At 48.1% G+C, this 22,257-nt stretch overlaps 1 protein-coding gene and 1 long non-coding RNA gene across 4 annotated transcripts in view; one reads left to right on the top strand and one right to left on the bottom strand.

The window, feature by feature from the left end:
• LPCAT3 (lysophosphatidylcholine acyltransferase 3) overlaps window positions 1-22,257 on the top strand; it is a 32,460-nt gene that overhangs the window by 7,355 nt on the left and 2,848 nt on the right. For all 3 annotated transcript variants that reach the window (XM_059082564.2, XM_067008680.1, XM_067008681.1), the window contains 6 exons: window positions 18,535-18,642; window positions 19,346-19,452; window positions 19,947-20,040; window positions 20,187-20,224; window positions 20,611-20,789; window positions 21,508-21,616. In XM_059082564.2, coding sequence (XP_058938547.1) covers window positions 18,535-18,642; window positions 19,346-19,452; window positions 19,947-20,040; window positions 20,187-20,224; window positions 20,611-20,789; window positions 21,508-21,616 — 635 coding nt within the window. The remainder of the gene's footprint in view (window positions 1-18,534; window positions 18,643-19,345; window positions 19,453-19,946; window positions 20,041-20,186; window positions 20,225-20,610; window positions 20,790-21,507; window positions 21,617-22,257) is intronic.
• LOC136792242 (uncharacterized) lies at window positions 18,393-22,217 on the bottom strand. The gene is made up of 3 exons (XR_010835747.1): window positions 21,145-22,217; window positions 20,771-20,979; window positions 18,393-19,845 (listed from the first exon to the last, which is right to left on the bottom strand). It is a non-coding gene; the product is annotated as an uncharacterized lncRNA (long non-coding RNA).

The raw sequence follows: 22,257 nt of genomic DNA, 5'->3' as shown, positions 1-22,257 counted from the left end.
CTCAGTGAAGGAGTTCCGTCCAGCAGCCTTTTAAAAATGGGATTTGGCATTTCAGCTGGACCTTAAAAGGTGTGGAAGATTCTAGTCAGGTGGAAATAGAAAGGGGAGCTTTCCAGCAGCAAAGAATAATGAGCATGTATGTGGAGAAGAGGAAAAGTGAGAAGATCTGAGGAACAGCAAGTAATCCAGTTTGGCCAGAACAACAGAGACTCCATAAAGGAGGAGCAGAGAGGAGCCTGATGGGGGGTTCAGGTGTGTGGCAGGTGCAGGTGGCCGAGCAGGTCGAGTAAGCTGGCAGGATGCGCATCATCTTCAGAGACCTGCGGGCCTAGGTGCACGTCTCTAACACGGATTAAGAGTAAACATGTACTGGGACTTCCCTGGCGGTCCAGTGGTTAAGACTCCGTGCGTGCACTGCCGGGGGCACGGCTTTGATTCCTGGTCCGCGAACTAGGATCCCGTATGCTGCACGGCACGGCCAAAACAAACAAAAAAAAAGATTAAATATGTACTAGCTCTTTCACCATCGACCAATTACTAAACTTCAGCCATCCTTTTCCTCATGTTCCCAAAGGCCAATTTTACTAAAGAAATTGAGGTTAAGAGTTAAGCAGTGCATCTGATAAATAATTTTTAAATTATGTTTAATTCATAAGGAGCAGTAATATTTGGAAACAATACAAAATTTACCTGCATTTAAAAAGATAATACAGTCCTCAAAGAGCTTTTTTATTTCTAGAGAACCGCCTAAGCGGATCCTTCACTTATGTGTGTTCACTCCCGTTCTGCTCTGGCAAAGCCTGAGAAGCCTTGCTCCTTGGGAAGCTCTGAGGACTAAAGGAGATGAACTGTATAAACACCTGAGCAAGCCTGACCCAGGGTGGTTTTAAGTAACCATCCTCTCCCTTCCCTCAATAGATCTTCATCTCCTTCCTTTCCCAGGAGACTCCAAGTGTGGTCTTGGGACCAGCAGCATCAGCTATCCTAGAAACTCATTAGACGCGCAGATTCTCAGGTCCACCCCCAACCGACTAAATGAGAAACTGAGGATGGGGCCCAGTGACCTGCGGTTTAACAAGCCCTCCAGGTTATACCGGTTCCCCTGATGTTTGAGGATCACGGGTTTCGTGTGTGGCTTCAAGTATCTGTTTTGTAATACTTGATGTCCTGATAGTACCTTCAACTTTTTGAAATGTCATTGTATCCTATGATCTTTGGAATAAACAAAATGCTCTCAGGTTCTTTATGGTTTAGTTTTCCCTGTTTGCTAACATCTCTTGTTATTCTCCAAATATCATTATCATTCTTGAATCATATGATTAATGTCATTATAACAATGACGTTATTATATCATTATCATCTTTATTATCAGAACTATCATCATTACCCACACTGTCTGTTGTGACTTGGAGCTTTAACAAAAATTAGGTGCCCTCGTTGCAGCTGCTGGGGAAAGATGTTCTAAGTGAACTGTCGTTCTCAAGCAGAGAGTTTTTAAGGTAGGGGTGTGTGTGTTGACATTTTCCCAGCAGTTGCTGAAGTCAAGGGTAAGGAGATTTAGGGCCCACTTGCAGTTCTCTTGATGAAACAATAATAGCTTTCTAGAGACCTTAAAGCCTAAGATTTGTGTAGCCCAAAAGATGTTGTATGCATCTTTATTTACCCCTATTTTCAAAACAAGAAGGGGAAGCAGGGGAGCGAGTAAGACACTAAAAATAAGGATAAGTAATTTCTGGATAAGAATTTCCTTTTGATTTAAAATGGACTGCTTTTTAAATCTAAGTTCCTCCCTATTCAAGCAGTGGCTTTGAAGATAACTGAGATTCATAAAACTCTGGATACCCTGAATGAAGGATTCTGTCTGAGAACCATGTGTACTATAATTGCTAGTAATGAGGCTTCTGATGGAAATGTCATTGCATTCGAATTATAGGGACAGTTGGCCAGAAAGCGGGTAGAAGTTCAGGCCAGAAATGATCAGACTCAGGTTTTGTTCTTGATTCACATGAAGTCGAGTAGATGGCTTAAATGCCTCACGCTAACCATAGGCTAAGTTTAAATTAAAAATAAAAAGCTTTGTCAATTAAAGATACTTTTCAGTATCAAGTAGCTGTCATGTTGCTACAGCATTTTGATAAGTATACATAGTCAGACGTGAATAAAGACACAGATGTAGAGAATGGACTTGAGGACATGGGGAGGGGGAAGGGTAAGCTGGGACGAAGTGAGAGAGAGGCATGGACATATATACACTACCAAATATAAAATCGATAGCTAGTGGGAAGCAGCTGCACAGCACAGGGAGATCAGCTCAGTGCTCTGTGACCACCTAGAGGGGTGGGATAGGGAGGGTGAGAGGGAGACGCAAGAGGGAGGGGATATGGGGATATACGTATGCATATAGCTGATTCACTTTGTGATACAGCAGAAACTAACACACCATTGTAAAGCAATTATACTCCAATAAAGATGTTAAAAAAAAGTATACATAGTCATACCTGCTACATGAAATTATAAGTGATGAGATAGTAATTTTGCAGGCAATTAAGAATTCACTATAAACAAAAAATAGAGGACTCGTGTGCATATGTTGTATGCAAATCTGAGGAGGATATGAGAGCCCAGGAGGCTAAGTTCTGGTCACTGTATATTTGTATGTGCTCTAATGAGAAGTGGCTTCCATGTAGGCATGCTAAATGGCTTATAGCTCTCGAGGTTTCCAGTTTCTGCTGTGATAGCAATTCTAAACTCAGATGGACACCACTCTGGATTACTGTCCATAAATATAAAACTTCTGTTTGCAAGCCAGCAAGCAGAGGCCAACTGGAACGGTGCCCTTTAAGGCTCCTATAGCTTATACCTCAGACAAAAGTAGAACAGACTGATTACAGTTGGAGGACAGCATACAGGGCCCTGGTTAAAAATATTGACCCAGGGGCTTCCCTTCCCTGGTGGCGCAGTGGTTGAGAGTCCGCCTGCCGATGCAGGGGACACGGGTTCGTGCCCCGGTCCCGGAAGATCCCACATGGCGCGGAGCGGCTGGGCCCGTGACCCATGGCCTCTGAGCCTGCGTGTCCAGAGAAAAACTTTTGTGCATTGGGACTTCCCTCACAGTCCAGTGGTTAAGACTCTGTGCTCCCAATGCAGGGGGCATGGATTCGATCCCTGGTTGGAGAACTAAGATCCCACATGCCTGGGGTGTGGCCAAAAAAACCAACCAAACAAACAAACTTTTGTGCATCAAAGGATACTATAAATAAAGTGAAAAGAATGAGAAACAGAAAAAAAAAAGAATGAGAAAATATTTGTAAGTCATATATCTGATAAGGGTCCAGTATCCAGAATATATAAAGAATGCTTATAACTCAACAATAAAAAGACAAATAACCCAATTAAAAAATGGGCAAAGTATACGAATAGATATTTGTCTAAAGAAGACATACAAACGGCCAATGAGCACGTGGAAGGATGCTCGACATCATTAGGGAAATGCAGATCAAGGTCATAGTGACATACCACTTCACACCCACCAGGATGGCTATAATCAAAGAAAAGAATAAACAAGTGTTGGTGAAGATGTGGAGAAACTGGAATTCTCATGCATTGCTGGTGGGAATGTCAAACAGCTCAGGCACTGTGGAAAGCAGTTTGGCAGGTTGTCAAAGTTAAACGGTTACAGTATGACCCAGAAGTTCCGCTCCTAGTTATGTACTCAAAAGAATTGAAAGCATATGTTCACACAAAAACTTGTACACACATGTTCACAGCATTATTATAATAACCCAAAAGTGGAAATGACCCAACTGGTGAATGGATAAACAAAATGTTATACCCATAAAATGGGATATTCAGCCGTAAAAAGGAATGCAGTACTGATATCTCCTACAACATGGATGAACTTTGAAAACACGGTACTAAAGTGAAAGAAGCCACACACAATGGCCACATAGTATCCGATTCCACTTATGTGAGATGCCCAGAATAAGCAAATCCATAAACACAGCGAGTATTGATCGGTGGTTAAGTATTGATAGATTGGTGGTGGCTAGGGGGTGAGAGGAGGGTTGAATTGGGGGTGACTGCTGAGAGGTGTGGGGTTTCTTGTTAGGGTAATGGAAGGAGTCGGGCATTAGGTAGTGGGGATGGTTGCACAAAACTGTGAATGTACTAAAATTCACCGAATTGCACACTTGAAGAATAAAGAATGACCATGTATGAGCACAAAGGTAGAGAAAGAGAACCCAACAAATAATTACAACCATTCATATTCATACGGACAATGAGAGGGTGTGATGCTGTTACCTTTTTTCCTGTTAGAATCTTAGAATGTTAGCTGGTTCAGAAAGTTTATTGTTTCACTTGCTGGAATACTTGCTGAGAAAAAGTATTGTTTTTTCAAGTGAAGAAGCGAGAGGAGGGGCAGACAGGTCAGAGAGCAGAGAAGATGAGGCTGGGGGCTCTGCGGGTCTGGCCAGCCCTCCGCGCCCCCTCCCTGTACCTCTGATGAGCCTGTGCTCCCAGGTGAGAAGCATCTCTGCTAGTTGACTTGTGCACCCCTTCCCACTCCTGGACTTAAACAGGTGCCCCAGGTCTGAAATACTCAGCCTCAGCGGATAATCACAGGATCCTTCTCCCTTCCCACCCCCAGGGCCCAACTCCCTTCCCACCCCCAGGGCCCAACTCCCTTCCCGTTGGCCAGAATTCCCATCCCGGAAGTTAGTTACTCTCCTTGAGGTATGCGTTTCAGCCACTGTATGTAAAAAGGTGAACACACCCGGAAGAGGAGTTCCGTGCTACGTGGTGCTGCGTCTTACTCCACATACCGAGCTAGGGGCGACGACGTACCCCAGGGTCCAGACTGACAGCCGTACCGCCCCTTCTCTTCACAGTTTGCTTCCCAGCCCTTGCGTCCCAGCTGGCCCACCCTGCCTGCTACCAGCCACAATCCTGCCCAGGCCTGAGCAGCTCCTGAGAGCCAGGATCCTGCTGCCACCAACACTCCTGCCCCCAGCCCCCCACCTCAAATGCCCACCAGAACTTCTTTGGGGAATATGCCTATTATTTGGAGGACCTTGGATGAAGCCCTGTGTCCATGGAATTTGGGGAGTGGCTGAATTGTCTGGTGTATGCCTAGTTTTGTTGTGGTGGTTGACATTTTTTTTTTTATAAATAACCCAGTGTTTGTGGGACCTGAAGCTTCTATAATCTTGGTGAACTTCTTTAAGAAAAAGAATACAAAAAACATCTTGCATGTTTTTATAAAAACGTATGACCTTGGGAACACATCTCTAGCTCCTACCTCCACCACCACCCCCAGCCCCCAACCCCCGGTCTTAAAGGGGCCCGTGCAGATGAAGGCCCTCAGCCTGAAGCCTGATTAAACTTCCTGGTAAATCGGCTTCTTCTGGGACTACTGGGTGCAACTGACACCTTTATTTTTGAAATTTGCTATAGGCTTACTTTAAATCAGATTGAGGTGGGCAAAGGCCAAAATTTCCCACCTCTAGGTTAGAGGCTTGAGCCTGAGATTTTTATATCTTAAAACTGGTTAAATGAATACTCAAATTTTAAGAAATTACCTATAGATATGCTTATATAAAATATTTGTCCAGGGGTCTTTCTTGGTGGCGCAGTGGTTAAGAATCCTCCTGCCAATGCAGGGGACACGGATTCAAGCCCTGGTCCGGGAAGATCCCACATGCCGCGGAGCATCTGGGCCCGTGCGCCACAACTACTGAGCCCACGTGCCACAACTACTGAAGCCCACGCGCCACAACTACTGAAGCCCGTGTGCCTAGAGGCTTTGCTCCACAAGAGAAGCCACCGCAGAGAGAAGCCCATGCACTGCAACGAAGAGTAGCCCTGCTCGCCGCAACTAGAGAAAGCCCACGCACAGCAAGGAAGACCCAACACAGCCAAAAGTAAATAAATAATATAAAATAAATTTATATAAAAAAAGAAAGAACACTGTGATAAAAAAAATTTTTTTTTAAATATTTGTCCATACGTAAATATTTTTTAAGTCGCCTCAAGGAAGTACATGTATAATGCTTTTACAGATATTTTCTCTTTTAATCTGCACAGCAGCCTGCAAGATGGCTAATATTTTCCCTGTCGGCTGAAAGAAAAACGCACAACCTAAAAGTTGCAAGTTCAGTTTTATTCGGGGACTTACTGAGGACTCTAACCTCTCAGATAGCTCTGAGGAACTGCCTGAAGAGGCAAGGGAGGAGCCAGGATATATAGGAATTTTTTGCTGGGAAAAAACATGTAGTCGAGCATCAAAAGATTACTGCTAATCACAACAGACATCTCAAATTAATGATTTTAGTGCTCTTCTGTGTATGGGAAGATGCAAGGATCTGGGCTGGTTGAAACTATTCCTTAGATATACATCTTAACTATCTAGGGCCCATATCCAAAGCCCAGAATCCTTCCAGTTTTTCTCCATCCTGAATTCCCCTCTGGGTGCATTGTTGGTGGGTGACTGCAGTGCCTGATGGCTTGGTCCCTGTAGAACTGGAATGGGGGGCAACATTCTTTTCTTTACATCCCTATTTCAGAGATGAAGAAATTAAGGTACAAAGAATCTAAGTGATTCGCCCAAGTGGCAGAGCTGAATTTCTAAACCAGTTTACTCTGATTCCTGAGTCCGGGGATATTCTAGCTAGAATCAGATAATCTGGCTAGAAGTTGCCACCATGTGGTTCACTAACTTACAAAGAAGTAAAATGTGGTAAAATGCACTGAATATAAGCAACAGGAGTGCCATTTATCTTTGCTAGAAAAGGCATTTCGGTGTCTTAAGTGCATCAAAGTCAGTCAACGTCTGTTGTCCCCATTCCACTAAAAGGAAGAACTGCTAGTCTACAACCTTAACATTCTTTCGGTCTATAAATTTTTGTCGTAACAAAATAACTACGTGGCCATCTGTACAATCTGCAGTAGTACAGAAAAGACTACTCCAGATGTTCACAGATGAGGATGGTGTTCCAAGCATCCCTTTTGCCATCTGATCAGGCTTGAGATACTCCGGAGGGCTGGCCACTGCCGGGTGGCTGACTTTTCCTGGGCTCAGAAGCCAGTGAGCGCCTGTGAGTGTCTGCTCCCCATAGGGTCACACAGAGGGGATTGTCAGCTTCAGGGCTGGTCTGTTGTAGTATTATAACTTTTCAGCTTTGGCAGCAGGTTCCACCAGCCCACTGGCATGTGTGTCATTGACACTAAGCTTAAGAAGTCCTTGCTTGTTAATTACCAAGAGCACGTGGTTTGAGTGGAGCGATTAAAGACTGACTTTTGGTGGGACTTCGGGGCAGTTCAGGTTTAGGTTGTTTATTTGGGTTAAGTGACTAAAAAAAGTAATATTTCTTAGTCTTCATAAGAACACTTTTCCTTTCTTTCTCACAAGTAACAGCCGTTTACTAGTTTACCCTTAAAATGTCCCCTCTGTTCTTCATTTATTCCCAGGACATTTTGATCATTTGTCCCAGTTTTCCTGAATCCTCTACTACAGTTGTCAAAACATTTGAGATACTCAGCTGGAGGTCACTTTCAGAAATGAACTGCACAGGGAATTCCCTGGTGGTCCAGGGGTTAGGACCTGGCGCCTGCACCACTGTGGGCCTGGGTTCGATCCCCGGTTGGGCAACTAAGATTCTGCACGCCACGTGGCATGGCCAAAAAAAAAAAGAAAAAGAAATTGGAGAAAAAAAAGAAAGAAATGAACTGCACAGTACGAGGGTAGGAACAGGGAGTCCCCAAGAATTGATGAAGAAAGAAAGCAGGGAAGAGCACCTAAATTTAACGCTGAAATGAAGTTTTTGAGTGGTTTTAGATGGGAAGGTAAGCAGACATAAATATGGGCCTCTGTGCGCCTGTATGCATCCGTGAACAGAGAATCAGAGAATCATACAGCTGCAGCTTTAAAAGCACACGGCTGGTTGTTAGAGGTGCACTCGCAGGCCTCAAGGCATGCGGCAAAGTTTCAACCTGGAAATCAAGTGATGTGGGTTCTAGTTGGAGCTCTGCTCTGTTAACCTGAAGCATGCCAGTTATCCCCTTTGGGCCTTAATTTCTTATCTAATGAAGGGTTTGGAGTCAGTGACTCCTAAGGTTTCGTGGGTTTCGAAGAATCTGGATCTTATGAATAACCATTCAGCATATGAATCAGCCCGAGCCATACAGACTGTCGAGTGGGGAGGGTGTGTTGGCATCTTGGCCATACTATCAACAAGGCTTAATCTGCAAAACAGAAACAGGGCCATTGTGAACAACTTTTCAAGGCGAGCTTCATCCCCACCTCAATGTCCATAACCTCCCAGTGTTCCTCCAGCCGGCAGAGCTCGGTAGCTAAGCTCGAAGCATTAGGTGCCTAATCAGTTACCTGTCACCGAAAAGAGACGGTGTCACGCGGGGCTTCACTCTCCTTCCTGTTTCTACTTGTCTTCGTTTTCTCTGTATAGTTCTTCAGCACAAGGAATTTCCACTTTGGTGAAAGAAAAGAAAAGAAATTTGAGTGGCAGATCTTCACAGTAGAAATAAGAATGATAAAATTATCATGTGAAAATATTTGATAAAAATAATCTACAAATAAGCCATATTCAGAAGTCCTATTTTATATTCTAGTCTGTGATTCTTGAGAAAATTGAACTGAAATTTGATCCTGAAAGTGGCCTTCCAGTTGCCCAAAGCAAAATACCCATTATCTATGGGAACATTACATAGTCTAGAAAAATTTCAACATCCAGATGATGCCGGGCTGAAACAGGTTTTTCCAGCCATCTCCTTTAACTAGAAATTCCAGAGTCACCATAACCTTGTCAGTAAACAATCCCTAAGAGCAGTGATGGACGGGCACAGCCTTTTTTTTTTGAGATCCTCTGTCCGCCATCCTTTTATCTCTGACCGTAAGCATGGATTTTGAGTTTGAGATGTGACTCCTAGTCACTGTGCTCTAAGGAGCCCGTTGACACTCTGAACCAGATCTTCTCACAGGAGGTGAGGGCAAGTTGCCCTGGGCTGGGGGGATGTCACCACGTTCCTGAAGGCCCAGGAAGAAATGGGTAGACAGGAAACAGAGGCGATGAGCTAGACCACAACTCTAGGAGGTTGACTGCAAAAGGACAGTAGCTGGCAGGAGCTGCACAGGGCCGAGGGGCGGGGGCTAGAGGGCTGGGGCTGCGCCTCTGGAAGGGGGCGGAGGGGATGTGCAGAGCCACTGAGTCATGGGTGGATCCAGCTTCACCAGCCACGAGCAGTCAGGACCGGTTAGATAACTGCTTTGATGTGTTTGATGTCACTGTATTCATAAAATGCAGACCATAAACGATTACTCACCTCCTATAGTTGTTGTGAGGACCAACTGGGATAACGTGCCTAAATTTCGTGTAAAATCAATACATGACACATGGTAAGTGCTTGATAAAGGTTAGTTGCCAGTATTGATGCTAATACTTGCTATCATCGGGGAGAAAAGACTGAGGAAGCTGGCAAGAAAGATCACCGACGGAGTTCCCACCTAAGAGTGGTTGGGGTGGACAGAATTCAGAGGATTGGGACCAAAGGGAAAAGGAGGGGAGGGTGTTTAAAGAGAAGGGAGGGACATCTTCCTCTGAGTCTGGAGAGAAGGAGAAAAGCTTGGATTTCAAGCAGAGCTTCTTCAGTTTTCCTGCGGACAGCTCCCTGAAGGCCAGGGCGGAAAACTAAAGAAAGGCATCCTCTCCGGCCGGGGCTCAGGTACTCAGCCTAAAGCAGCTGTTGAGAGACAGACGTGTCATTGAAGGCTCGTGTTGGATCTTTAAAATACAGGACAACTTGGCATTCCATTTTGTATAATGGATTTGTTTTACCAGTTAAATGACTTGAGAATTTTTCCTGCAGAACGTCTAGTAAAGTGGGCATGCCACACGTGTCTCCCAGCTGCTCACGTTTAGACGGTGAGACACAGACATTGGCGGCGATGTTCTAAATGAGAACTTGGGAGCCCTCTGCCATGCTCCTACGCAGTCCCAGCTTCTGAAGAAAGAAGCGTGTTCCACAGCCGAGGAACTGCCCACTCCTGTTTTCGGTAACCTTTCCAGAGAGAATCGGTTGGGCTGACCGATTCCCTGGGGGTGGGCTGGGGTCCCTTCAGCCCCTGGTCCCATCCAGCTCCTCCTACACGGCCGTTCTTCCCGAGGGACAGCCCTCATCACCCATCTCACCGAGGAGAGGAAGGCTCTTTTCCTGAACTTGCCCACCCGCCTCCCCCGTTTCTCGGCCCGTCTTCTCGCCTCGCCCTCCAGTCTCAGGGGAGGAGCCAGGGCTTTTCCCTCCTTCGGTGGTAAACGCTTGCTGCTCTCCCACAGATACTGTCCTCACCCACTATACTGCTTTTCTTCTTCCGTACAATACATATGGGGACGTCCCTGGTGGCGCAGTGGTTAAGAATCCGCCTGCCAATGCAGGGGACGGGGGTTCGAGCCCTGGTCCGGGAAGATCCCACATGGCGCGTAGCAACGAAGCCCGTGCGCCCCAACTACTGAGCCTGCGCTCTAGAGCCCGCCAGCCACAACTACTGAGCCCGTGTGCCACAACTACTGAAGCCCGTGCGCCTAGAGCCCGTGCTCCGCAACGAGAGAAGCCACCGCAATGAGAAGCCCGTGCACTGCAACGAAGAGCAGCCCCCGCTCGCCGCAACTAGAGAAAGCCCATGCGCAGCAACGAAGACCCAACGCAGCCAAAAATTAATTAATTAATTAATTAATTAATTAATTTTAAAAAACAAAACAGCATGCCATCTCCCAAGCATACACAAACAGAAAGAATCCAGAGGCATCCCTCCCCCACCAAAAACAAAAAAACAACAACAAAAGCACATATGGATAGAACTTCTCTGCCTTAGAAATGCTTCCCTTCACTCAGTGGCCACGCTCTCTGGCCAGAGTCTTGTACTGCCTCCTGCCTGGCCTCCACGTCCAGCCTGCATTTCCTCTCGGTCCAGCGCCCGCTGCTTCGCTGGCCCCCAGGTCCCGGCCCCCGTGTCCCTCGTGCTGCCCTGTTTCACGGTGACTAACGACCTCGTTGTGAACGTCTTCCTCACCCTCCTTAGACTTCGGGCACATTCGATGTTTTTAAACTCCTTTCCTACCGCAGAAATCATCTTCCTGCCTCACATGGGTACTGTCCTCATTGACCTCTTGTTCTCTGCTTTATCTCCGTTTCTTTTGCTTGTGCTCGCTTAAGTGCAGGCATTTTCCAGGACTCAGCCCTCCCTGTGCGGCCTCTCACTGTGAGAGTTTATCTGGCTTCAGTTGTTGCCAGCAGAGCCAGCTGTCTCCTCCGATCCGTGTGTCTCTGTCAGTGGCACCACCTTCTGACATGGAACCTCGAGGCCAGTGGTCTTCCCGTTGGGGTCCATGTACCCCAGGGGTCCAGGAAGACTTCCCAGGGGATACGTGGGCACAGATGAGGGCATCCACTTTCCGATTTTCAGCTTCCATGTGTATTCTTTTCTAAAATTGACATGCTTGAGACAGTGTCTGCTCTGAAAGTTCTCTTACGGTCACTCTTCACCAGCCTTTAGAAAGGAGACATGGGCTTCCCTGGTGGCGCAGTGGTTGAGAGTCCGCCTGCCGATGCAGGAGACACGGGTTCGTGCCCCGGTCCGGGAAGATCCCACATGCCGCGGAGCAACTAAGCCCGTGAGCCATGGCCACTAGGCCTGCGCGTCCGGAGCCTGTGCTCCGCGACAGGAGAGGCCACAACAGTGAGAGGCCCGCGTACCGCAAAAAAAAAAAAAAAAAGAAAGAAAGGAGACTTCCCCAGTGGTCCAGCGGTTTAGACTCTGTGCTTCCACTGCAGGGGATGTGGGTTCGATCTCTGGTCGGGGAAGTTCTGCATACCGCACGGCATGGCAAAAAAAAAAAAAAAAGGAGAAAGGCCCGGGGGTAAGGGGTACCCCAGGGAAACATTTCACAGGAGCCACGAAAGTGAAGCAGAGAGGAGCAGCCCCTTATTTTATCCAGGCGACAAACGCATGACAACCCTCTGCCTTATCGTTGCATCTTAGAAGGAGGATTCAGAAGCAAGGTGGCTGTCATGAGGGAGACATATTAACTTGTTTATTTGAATTAGAAAATGAGGTTAGACCTCTTTCGACGGAAAGTGATCAAGCTTATTGGTTTGCCGTTTAGATCACAAGGCAGACATTTTCCATGTGTACTTAAAGCACATCTTCAATATACATTTTTTAAAACACATCATTTGCTGTTGTTTAAACTTACAGACAACAGATGCAGAGAACAAACGTACAGATACCAAGGGGGAAGGTTGGGGGGTGGGAGGAATTGGGAGATTGGGATTGACACGTATACACTATTGATACCATGTATAAAATAGACAACTAATGAGAACTTACTGTAGAGCACAGGGAACTCTACTCAATGCTCTGTGGTGACCTAAATGGGAAGGAAATCCAAATAAGAGGGGGTATATGTATATGTGTCGCTGATTCACTTTGCTGTACAGTAGAAACTAACACAACATTGTAAAGCAACTGTACTCTAATAAAAATTAATTAAAAGCCAAAAAAAACTTATAAATGTTAGATGGCAACTTACAGATGTGAGAAGGCATGTAAAATTTTTCAGAATTCTTTCAGGGGCTATTCCATCAAAAAAGTTTGAAGACCATTGTAGGGACTTAGCCACCTTTAATTTATCCCTTTTCATCATATCCCCCATTCCAGTCATTCCTCTTGATTTTTTCCCTATTATATCAATTTCAGACTCTGCCTGGTTTTCCAAACCTTCCTGTCCCTTCTTGTGGTCAACCGGGTCTTGTGAAGTGACTGTTCCGTGCTGTTTCTTGCCTCCATGTCTTTAGTACCTAATTCTCCTGCCCCTTCCTTATTTCTTCTCTTTTCACCCTAACTGCTGTGTTCATTATTGACCTCTCCTCTAACCTCTACAACATTGGCTATTCCATGCAATTAGCACTTATCGAACATCGTTGCTTGATTTTCTTTTCTCTCTAAAAAGCTCCTTAAGAGTCTAAAAGCATCTCTTACACTCTACCATATTCTCTTTTTGCCTAATGCATTGCTGACTGCATAATGGATGCTCTATAAATATTTTATTGACTGCCTAGAATATAGTATTTGTTCATTCTTTTATTCTTTCCTCCATTCAACAAATATTTTTGAGACCTTTGTTGTACCAGGAAAAGACCGTTTCTGTACCAGGAAAAGACCTTTTTTGTACAAGGCACTTGTGGTACAGCAGGGGAAAAAAAGAGACAAAAATCCTTGCCTTCTAAGACTGATAAATAAGTAGAATACATAGTATGTGAAAGCGTAAAAAGTGTTGAGAGGAAATAGAAAAATGAAGTAAGAAAGAAGAACAGGAAGTGTGTGTTGGTGGCATAGAGGGTGGGGTGAGTGTGTGCAATTTTAGATACAATGAAGGCCTCACTGATAAGGTGACATTTTACTAAAAATCTGAAGGGCTGGAGGGACTCGAGCTTATCTGTGAAAGAGCATCCCAGGCAAGGAACCTGTTAATGTGAAGGCTCTAAGGTTGCACCTGCCTGGCATTCCAGGAAGGGCAGCTGAGAGTAAGAGATGAGTCAGAGGAAGGTGGGGGACGGATGAACAGATCAGTCTGGTGGGTTCTGGTTGGACTTCGGCTTTTGCTGAGTGAGACTGAAGGCCTATGGGGAGATTAGTCAGGAGGCGACTGTAATAGTACAGGCCAGAGGGACTTCCCTGGTGGCGCAGTGGTTAAGAATCCGTCTGCCGATGCAGGGGACACGGGTTCGAGCCCTGGTCCAGGAAGGTCCCCCATACTGCGGAGCAGCTAAGCCCGTGCACCACAACTACTGAGCCTGTGCTCTAGGGCCCGCGTGCCACAACTACTGAAGCCCGCGCGCCTAGAGCCCGTGCTCCGCAACAAGAGAAGCCACCGCAATGAGAAGCCCGCGCACTGCAACGAAGAGCAGCCCCCGCTGGCCGCAACTAGAGAAATCCCGCGTGCATCAATGAAGACCCAACGCAGCCAGAAATAAATAAATAAAACTTTCAGAAAATACTATTAAAAAAATTTTATTTATTTATTTATTTTTGCGGTATGCGGGCCTCTCACTGTTGTGGCCTCTCCCGTTGCGGAGCGCAGGCTCAGTTGCCATGGCTCACGGGCCCAGCCGCTGCACGGCATGTGGGATCTTCCCGGACCGGGGCACGAACACGTGTCCCCTGCATTGGCAGGCGGATTCTCAACCACTGCGCCACCAGGGAAGCCCCCTAAAAAAAATTTTAAATGGTACAGGCTAGAGATGGCGTTGACCTGGACCAGGGGAAGAAGTGATCAAATTCCGGGTTCACTTTGAAGGTAGAACAGACAGTTTGCTGACCGACTGGTTGCAGGGGAGGGTGGGGTTTAACTCATCAACCAGCCTGAGGGAGCAGCTAGTAAGTAGCAGAACCAGGATTCAAACTGAGATCTGTCTCCACTCCAGAGTTCGTGTTCTTCTAACCATACAGTGCCTTAATTTAATAGTACGTGGCATTTCAGAAAAAATGCTCTTGGCAAACCATAATCAGTATCCTTATAAAATAAATATGCTATGACTCTTCTTTTGAAATGAAGATGGGAAGGAAATCCCTTAGTCATTTGTCACATGGAATGGAGATTAGATTCAGAAGCCCTGATACCCACTTTCACCAGAATTTCTCAGTTAAGGCCTGCTTTGCAAACTCCCTGTAACTTTCTGTGAGAGTGTGTGTGTGTGTGTGTGTGTGTGTGTGTGTGTGTGTGTGTGTGTAATTTTTGTGACCACTTACAATAGTTTAGGCTGTGCCAACTACTTTATATGCATTATCTCCTTTAGTCCTTACAGCAACTCATTGAGGCAGGTACTGTCCCCATTTTGCAGGTGAGGAAACTGACGCTCAACATCAGTGGCTGTTAAGTGTCCATTACTGTTGGTCAGCCAATCAGAAAATGGAGTACAGAGGATAGTATGCTATGGGAGACCCAAAGGTCTAGGAGGACTTTAGGAAAAGAGGTGGTGAACATGTGTTAATTTTAATATAAAACAAGAATGTATGGAATGGCGATTTGTTGTATATAATGATTTGCCAAATGAGAGTCTTTGCCCTAAGTGCCATGCATTTAAGGCATGAGTCCATAACGCACAGGGCCATGAGTTCATCATGGGCTGCGGTAGCCTTAAAGGAGGAGACACTTGAACTGGGTTTCCGAGAATGGGTAGCACTCTGTTGGGTCGAGGAGTGGTTGGAGAAGGTGTCCCACCCAAAGGCATTGGCACAAGCGAAGGTCTAGAGATGAAAGACACAAGATATATTTGAGCAAAAACTAGCATATCAGTCAGCTGGAGCAGGGAGAGAGAGGCTTTAACCGGAAATGTAGTTTAGAAGATAGACCTTGAATCTTCGGCTTGGGAACTGGTACTGTGTTGAGTAGTCAGCTGGAGTGGTTGATGTTTTCTGAGCAGGGGCTACCGGAAGAGCCCTCTGGTGGAGGATTGTTGGAGGATGAGGCTGCAGGCAGAGATGAGGTCACGGCCAGAGTTGAAGGGGGAGTGCCTGAGGGTCTTCCCTGCAGATGTAGCACAGGAAAGGAAGGTGTTGTGACGGTGGTGAGAAACACTGGAAAGGAGGAATCAACAGGATTTGGTGGCTAGGTATAGGGAACCAAGGAGAGGGAAGAGGCAAAGACAACTTCAAGCCTCTGAATGTAGTTGTGTGGCCTGGAGAAGGGTAACACCATTAACAAACAAAAGAAGAAGCCAAGAGAAGACTGATTGGGGGAAAGTCCGTGTTGTGGTCACACAGAGTTTGAGATGGTGTGTGATATCAAACTGAAAATGCCCAGCCAGGAAGTAGGAAATGTGGAACTGAAACTTGAGAAGTCAGGATTAAAGATGTGGACATTAAAGATGTCTTTGGCATAAAGATCACATTAAGTTACATGAGAGTGGATGGAGTTTCCAGAGGACAGTATAGCAAGAATAGCAGAGGACCAGGGCTGACTCCTGGAGGTCAGCTGTATTTAGAAGCCAGAGAAAAGCCTTGGGTGAAAGAGACAAAGAAAGAGAGGTTGGCGCGATCTCTTGAATTGCGTCGCCACCCTTGGCCAAGGCAAAGCTCAAAGCAAGCACAATGAGTGAAAAGTAAACATGTAGGAACTTTCGTAGCCATTCCATAGCACCGCATCATCCAAGCCCATGACTTTGTATTTTACAAAAGTATTGGTCCACAACACATGGGACATTTTGAAAACTGGTCTACACCACTGACCGAGAAGGGCTAGTCAGAGGATAAAAGAGCCAAGAGGTCCACTCCTAAGTATATACCCAAGAGAACTGAAAACATACACCACACCAAAAGTTGTACAGGAATGTTCATAGCAGCCTTATTCTTAATACCCCCAAAGTGGAAACAACCCAAATGTCTATCAGCTGATGATTGGAATAAATGAAGTATGGTCTGTCCAAACAAAAGAATATTATTCAGCCATAAAAAATAACGACGTACTAGGGCTTCCCTGGTGGGTCAGTGGTTAAGAATCTGCCTACCAATGCAGGGAACGCAGGTTCAAGCCCTGGTCCGGGAAGATCCCACGTGACACAGAGCGACAAAGCCCGTGTGCCACAACTACTGAGCCTGCGCTCTAGAGCCCGCGAGCCACAACTACTGAAGCCCACGCGCCTAGAGCTCGTGCTCCGCAACAAGAGAAGCCGCCGCAGTGAGAAGCCCGCGCGCCGCAACAAAGAGTAGCCCCCGCTCGCCACAACTAGAGAAAGACTGCGCACAGCAATGAAGACCCAACACAGCCAAAAATAAATTTAAAAATAAAATAAATTTTTTAAAAAAAGAACACCAGCAAATCCTGGCACCAAGAAGATAAATGGTTGATACACTGTTGTGTGAAAAAACTAGGATACGTGAGTACACAGGTTGTGATCATAAGTTAAAAAAAAAAAGTTATGGGAAAAAAGACTAGAAGGACATAAGCTAATATATAACATGATTATCCATTTACTTATTCACTTAAATAATCGAGCACTTTATGTATGACATTCATCTAAGCCTTGCAGAGTTAACCAAACTCACAACTATATCGCCAATGATAAACTAACTGCAACTTATGATTGAAAAGTAAGGGGAATTCCCAGGGTGTCCAGTGGTTAGGACTCCAGACTTTCACTGCTGAGGGCACAGGTTCGATCCCTGGTCAGGGAACTAAGATTCCCGCAAGCCACATGGCAAAAAAAAAGAAAAAAAAAGTAAGAATTGCAGCAGCTGTAAACCATGACCAACTCAGAACCCTGATTATGCAATGATAGACTGGGTAAAGTGTCCTTCCAAAAACCAGTAGGGATCCCAACTCTTCGCACACGCGCTACTGCAGTAGAAAGGTTGCCAAGCTCATCAGCGAGACTTCTTGATGGAACACTGAATGTGGGTCTGTAATAAAACCAGGGAACATGCTAATTTTAGTTTAGGAATAACCAATGTTGTTGGCCCTTTTTAATTCAGTAAGCAAGCCTTGGCCATGCATCATCAGTTCATGGCCCATCAGGAAATCCGCTGCAGGTCAGTCAAGCCCCGGGACCATACTCTTAAGTCACGGCTTGAGAAGACATTTTCCCAGTATACCTAGATGGATTTATAACTGGGTCGTTGCCCATTATGTAAGGAGTATCTGCATGTATCCTGTAACTGCTATGCAACTGTATATGCCGTCAGCAGCCCCAGTTTGTAGCCGGGAATAATTTATATTTATCCTCTTAACAATCTGACTGAGGGACTTCCCCAGTGGTCCAGCGGTTAGGGCTCCACGCTTCCACTGCAGGGGGCGTGGGTTCGATCCCTGGTCGGGGAACTAAGATCCCACATGCAGGGCAGCCAAAAAAAAAAAAAAAAGAAAGAAAGAAAGGAAAAAGAAAAAATAATCTGACTGATAATACTCTGCTAGTGATGAAATTATTATAGATCATAAAGGTGTAGAATGGTGTTTCTGGGCATAGTCGAGCACCCTGAATCCCTTGTATCATTTAAGGAAAATGCAAGATAAAATTCCTAGCAATATTTAATAAGCCAAAAATGAAACCTAGTCTTCAGACCCAGTTTGTATTGCCTCAATATAAAATATCTTCAGTGAGACTTCTTGGGCTTCCCTGGTGGCGCGGTGGTCGAGAGCCCGCCTGCCTATGCAGGGGACGCGGGTTCGTGCCCCGGTCCGGGAGGATCCCACGTGCCGCGGAGTGGCTGGGCCCGTGAGCCGTGGCCGCTGCGCCTGCGCGTCCGGAGCCTGTGCTCCGCAAAGGGAGAGGCCACAGCGGTGAGAGGCCCGCATACCACACACACACAAAAAAGAAGGACATCTTTTGATAATTGGGGATGCTGTTATTGTCTTTGTAGACATCCATATAATGCATGATTTTTCCTCTCTGGGCTGAGTTTCATGCCAGATCACCTGGGAGGACACACCAGGCACGAGTAACCCTCTTCTGCTCTTCCTCCCCCTGCAGGTTACCCCTTGGCTTTGTTTTATCGGCATTACCTTTTCTACAAGGACAGCTACCTCACCCATCTCTTCCACACCTTTACAGGCCTCTCAATTGCTTATTATAACTTTGGTGAGTGAACTCCGCACTGTGATTACAGGGAACCAGGGAAGGAACAGACCTGAACAAAATTTCCTGGAGAGAATGTGATGGAGAGGGAAGTTGTGGTGCTTTGGTAGCAGAGGGTTTGTATGGGCAGGGACACAAGCTTAACATCTCCCTTCACATACATGCCTCTCCCCGGTAAAAGCATGTTGAGAATGGTTACCCTTACCAGACACCATCAACAGAGGAGCACCAGTTTGTCTCTGCTGTGGCTGGAACTGGCCGACAGACCCAAGCGGTCCCCTCAGGAGCATCCCTTAGGCCCAAAGTTCAGAAATACAGCAACTCCCCGGCAGTCGGTTATATTTATACAGTTAATTTCCTTCCCTTCTTCCAAAACATGAGGCTATTAAAAAAGAAGAAAAATCATGGGCTTCCCTGGTGGCGCAGCGGTTGAGAGTCCGCCTGCCGATGCAGGGGACACGGGTTCGTGCCCCGGTCCGGGAAGATCCCACGTGCCGCGGAGCGGCTGGGCCCGTGAGCCGTGGCCGCTGCGCCTGCGCGTCCAGAGCCTGTGCTCCGCAGCGGGAGAGGCCACGGCAGTGAGAGGCCCGCGTAATGCCAAAGTTGTTTTTCTATGTGTATATTCTCTTTGTGTTTAGAAGTCTCAGGAAGGGTGGGAATGCAGAAAAAACACCAGGCCAAACTTTGCTCTCTCCTCCGCCCCCAGGAATGCAGCTGTACCACTCGCTGCTGTGTATCGGGCTTCAGTTCCTCATCCTCCGGCTGATGGGCCGCACCATCACTGCCGTCCTCACTACCTTTTGCTTCCAGATGGTAAACGCGTTTCCCTGGGCAGCTCAGGTCACAGCTGACAGCAGTGGGGGGCGGGGAGGATGGGGACTGCGGTGTAGAAGAGGCCGTGGACGGGGAGATCCAGTTTCTAATCCTTTCTCCCCGCGACACTTGGCAGTGTGGCTCTGGGTCGCTTTCCAGAAGCCCGGGTGTTCCATCTGCAGAGGCTGAAGTGACGACGCTTCACCCGCCACAGGGACGGGGCGCCGGCAAGTCCTTGGCATAGGACTGTGCCGTCGGGGTTCTCTGAGTCTGACCAGATTAGGCCAGCCGTCCACGAGGGGAGTCAGTGAAAGGCAAGGCAGAAAATCCACGCAGAATGAGCCGCTGAGTGTAGGCATGGAGGACGTCTCTTCCCCTTTACAGCTTCAGCTTCTAGACCAGGAAAAGGAAAAGTGAAAGGAATACACTGGATTGCAGAGCAGGGAGAAAATAAATCATAGCAATGGTAGAATAAATATTTGCCCCTCTCCTAGGCCTACCTTCTTGCCGGATACTATTACACAGCCACTGGCAACTACGATATCAAGTGGACAATGCCACATTGTGTCCTGACCTTGAAGCTGATCGGTGAGTGGTGGGGCCCTGCCCTCCCCTCTGACACCCAGGCTCCTCTCATCAGACCGTAAGCTTACCCCGGGCCCGGCCCCATGCGCTCCTGGCCACGTCCTGTGTCCCCTGCCTCCTCTCCACCCACGCCTTCTCTCTCTACTCAGGTCTCACCATCGACTACTATGACGGAGGAAAAGATCAAGTAAGTACCCCTCCCTCCGTAGAGGCGGCAAGTTTAACCAGAGGGAAGGAGGACAGCTGTTGTCACCCCCGCGCCCTCGTGCCCACCCGTGTGATCGCCATTTCCGGCCGCACTGATCAAGGACCGACCAGTCTAGTTGCCCGGGCCCAGCTCTTGCTCAGAGCGCAGAGACCCGGGCCAGCAGGGCGCTCGGAGAGCGGCAGCCGCCAGCCGAGGCCGAGCTACGCCCGCACACGCCCCTTACCCCCTGAGGCCCCGACTCTTCTCCGTGCTGTCATCCCCTCAGAGAGGCTCTATTTGAAGAAGCTGGATCAGTGGGGACGAGGGTGGGGAGCCGTCAGACAGGCTCTTGGGGTCCTGAACTGTTCGTTCTCTTCTCGGCATAGAAATCCCTGTCCTCTGAGCAACAGAAATACGCCATACGGGCTGTCCCTTCCCTGCTGGAGGTGGCTGGCTTCTCCTACTTCTATGGGGCCTTCTTGGTGGGCCCCCAGTTCTCAATGAACCACTACATGAAGCTGGTGCAGGGACAGCTGACTGACCTACCAGGCAAGATTCCAAACAGGTAACGACCCCTTCGGGCAGGACGTCTGCGTAGGTGTCTGGCCCAACACAAAGCCACTTCTGAAGTGACTTGCGGAAGGCCGGCCGGCTGCATTCTCTGGCCTGGGCCTGGCTCACGGCCTGTGATGGGCGCTCCGTGCGGGAAGGGGGCCCTTTGCAGCTTGGCTCACTTCCCGCCATCCCTGCCGACCCTGTAGTACAAACATTAAGAATTCGCTTTTATGCCATAGGATTTTGCCGGAACCAGTCATGTCCCTGCCTTTAACACCCACTTTCCCAGTGTAAAAAATACTGTTAAATATATCAAAATCTATATATAGAGAAGTATGTCTTACAGTAGAAGATTGATAAGTTACCAGGAAAATCCCTCTCCCGAGAACTTGGCCAGCCTGCGTTGGAGCATCGATCCAGCCAGGAGAGGAGGGAGCAGATCCAAAACCGGTCCTTCCCCGTCTCTGCATCAGGCTTTCGGTCCCGACGTAGCCCGAGCACCTGGGGGAGCCCTCGAGGTCCACGGGACCCCTGAGGGCGAGCACCCAAGATTCCCCGGCCCGCCCCCCCGTTGCCCCACCCCCAGCCCGGAACTCGCAGGCTCTGCACACTCCATCCTCACGTCCAGCCCTAAGGCTGCGCTCATCCTGGGAAGCTGCTCCCTCGTGAAGGTCGGAGGGCGAAGGGAGGGGCCTCCGCCCGTGGTGAGCCCGCTTGTTCCTTTCCAGCGCCGCACCTGCTCTCAGGCGCCTGAGTCTGGGCCTCGTCTACCTAGTGGGCTACACCCTGCTCAGTCAGCACGTCACGGAAGACTATCTCCTCACCGACGACTACGAAGTGAGTGCTTCCCGAGCGGCAGCAGTGCGACTGCGCCAGAGATAGACAGTGGCCAGGCCAGGAGCCCGTAGATAGCCGAGAAGTGGGTAACACCACCTACAAACGCGTGTTGGTTTTGCTCTAGATCTGAGAGTTGGTGTCAATGCCAGCCGGGCCGGGACCCGTTCATCAGCCAGCACTGAACGACCTTCGCGGGCACAGGGCTGTGCCAGGTGCACTTCAGCACCCCTGACCTTCCCCCAGCGGCTCGAGCTCGCCCTCTTACAGCCAGGCGGCTCGAGCCCCCTCTGGCCCAGGCAGACCAGGGCTCGAGGAGCTCAGGACCCAGGGAGGGGGAGTGTTGTCTCGGGCTCCGTCCCAGCGCTGGGGAGGTTGGTCTCCTTCAGCTGACGTCGAACGTGGGTGTAAGAGTCCCCCAGCACTAGTGTCCCAGGTGCCCGGCCCTTTAGGAGAGGAGTTGAGGACAGCACCATCGGAGGGCCTCTCCGAGGGGACTCCCTGCTGGGTCCCCTCGGCCTGTGGCAAAGCTGTTAGGCCGACCGTCGGGGGGGATACAGAGTGGTAGTCAGCACGCGCGTGAGGACGGGGAGCACGGGGGGCCCTTCCCGGCCTGGCGCTGTCCCTAATGCTCGTGCCTTCTC

Source organism: Kogia breviceps, chromosome 12 (assembly GCF_026419965.1).
Source record: "Kogia breviceps isolate mKogBre1 chromosome 12, mKogBre1 haplotype 1, whole genome shotgun sequence".
In the NCBI taxonomy this organism is placed as follows: Eukaryota; Metazoa; Chordata; class Mammalia; order Artiodactyla; family Physeteridae; genus Kogia; species Kogia breviceps.
This window is presented reverse-complemented; position numbering and strand designations above follow the sequence as displayed.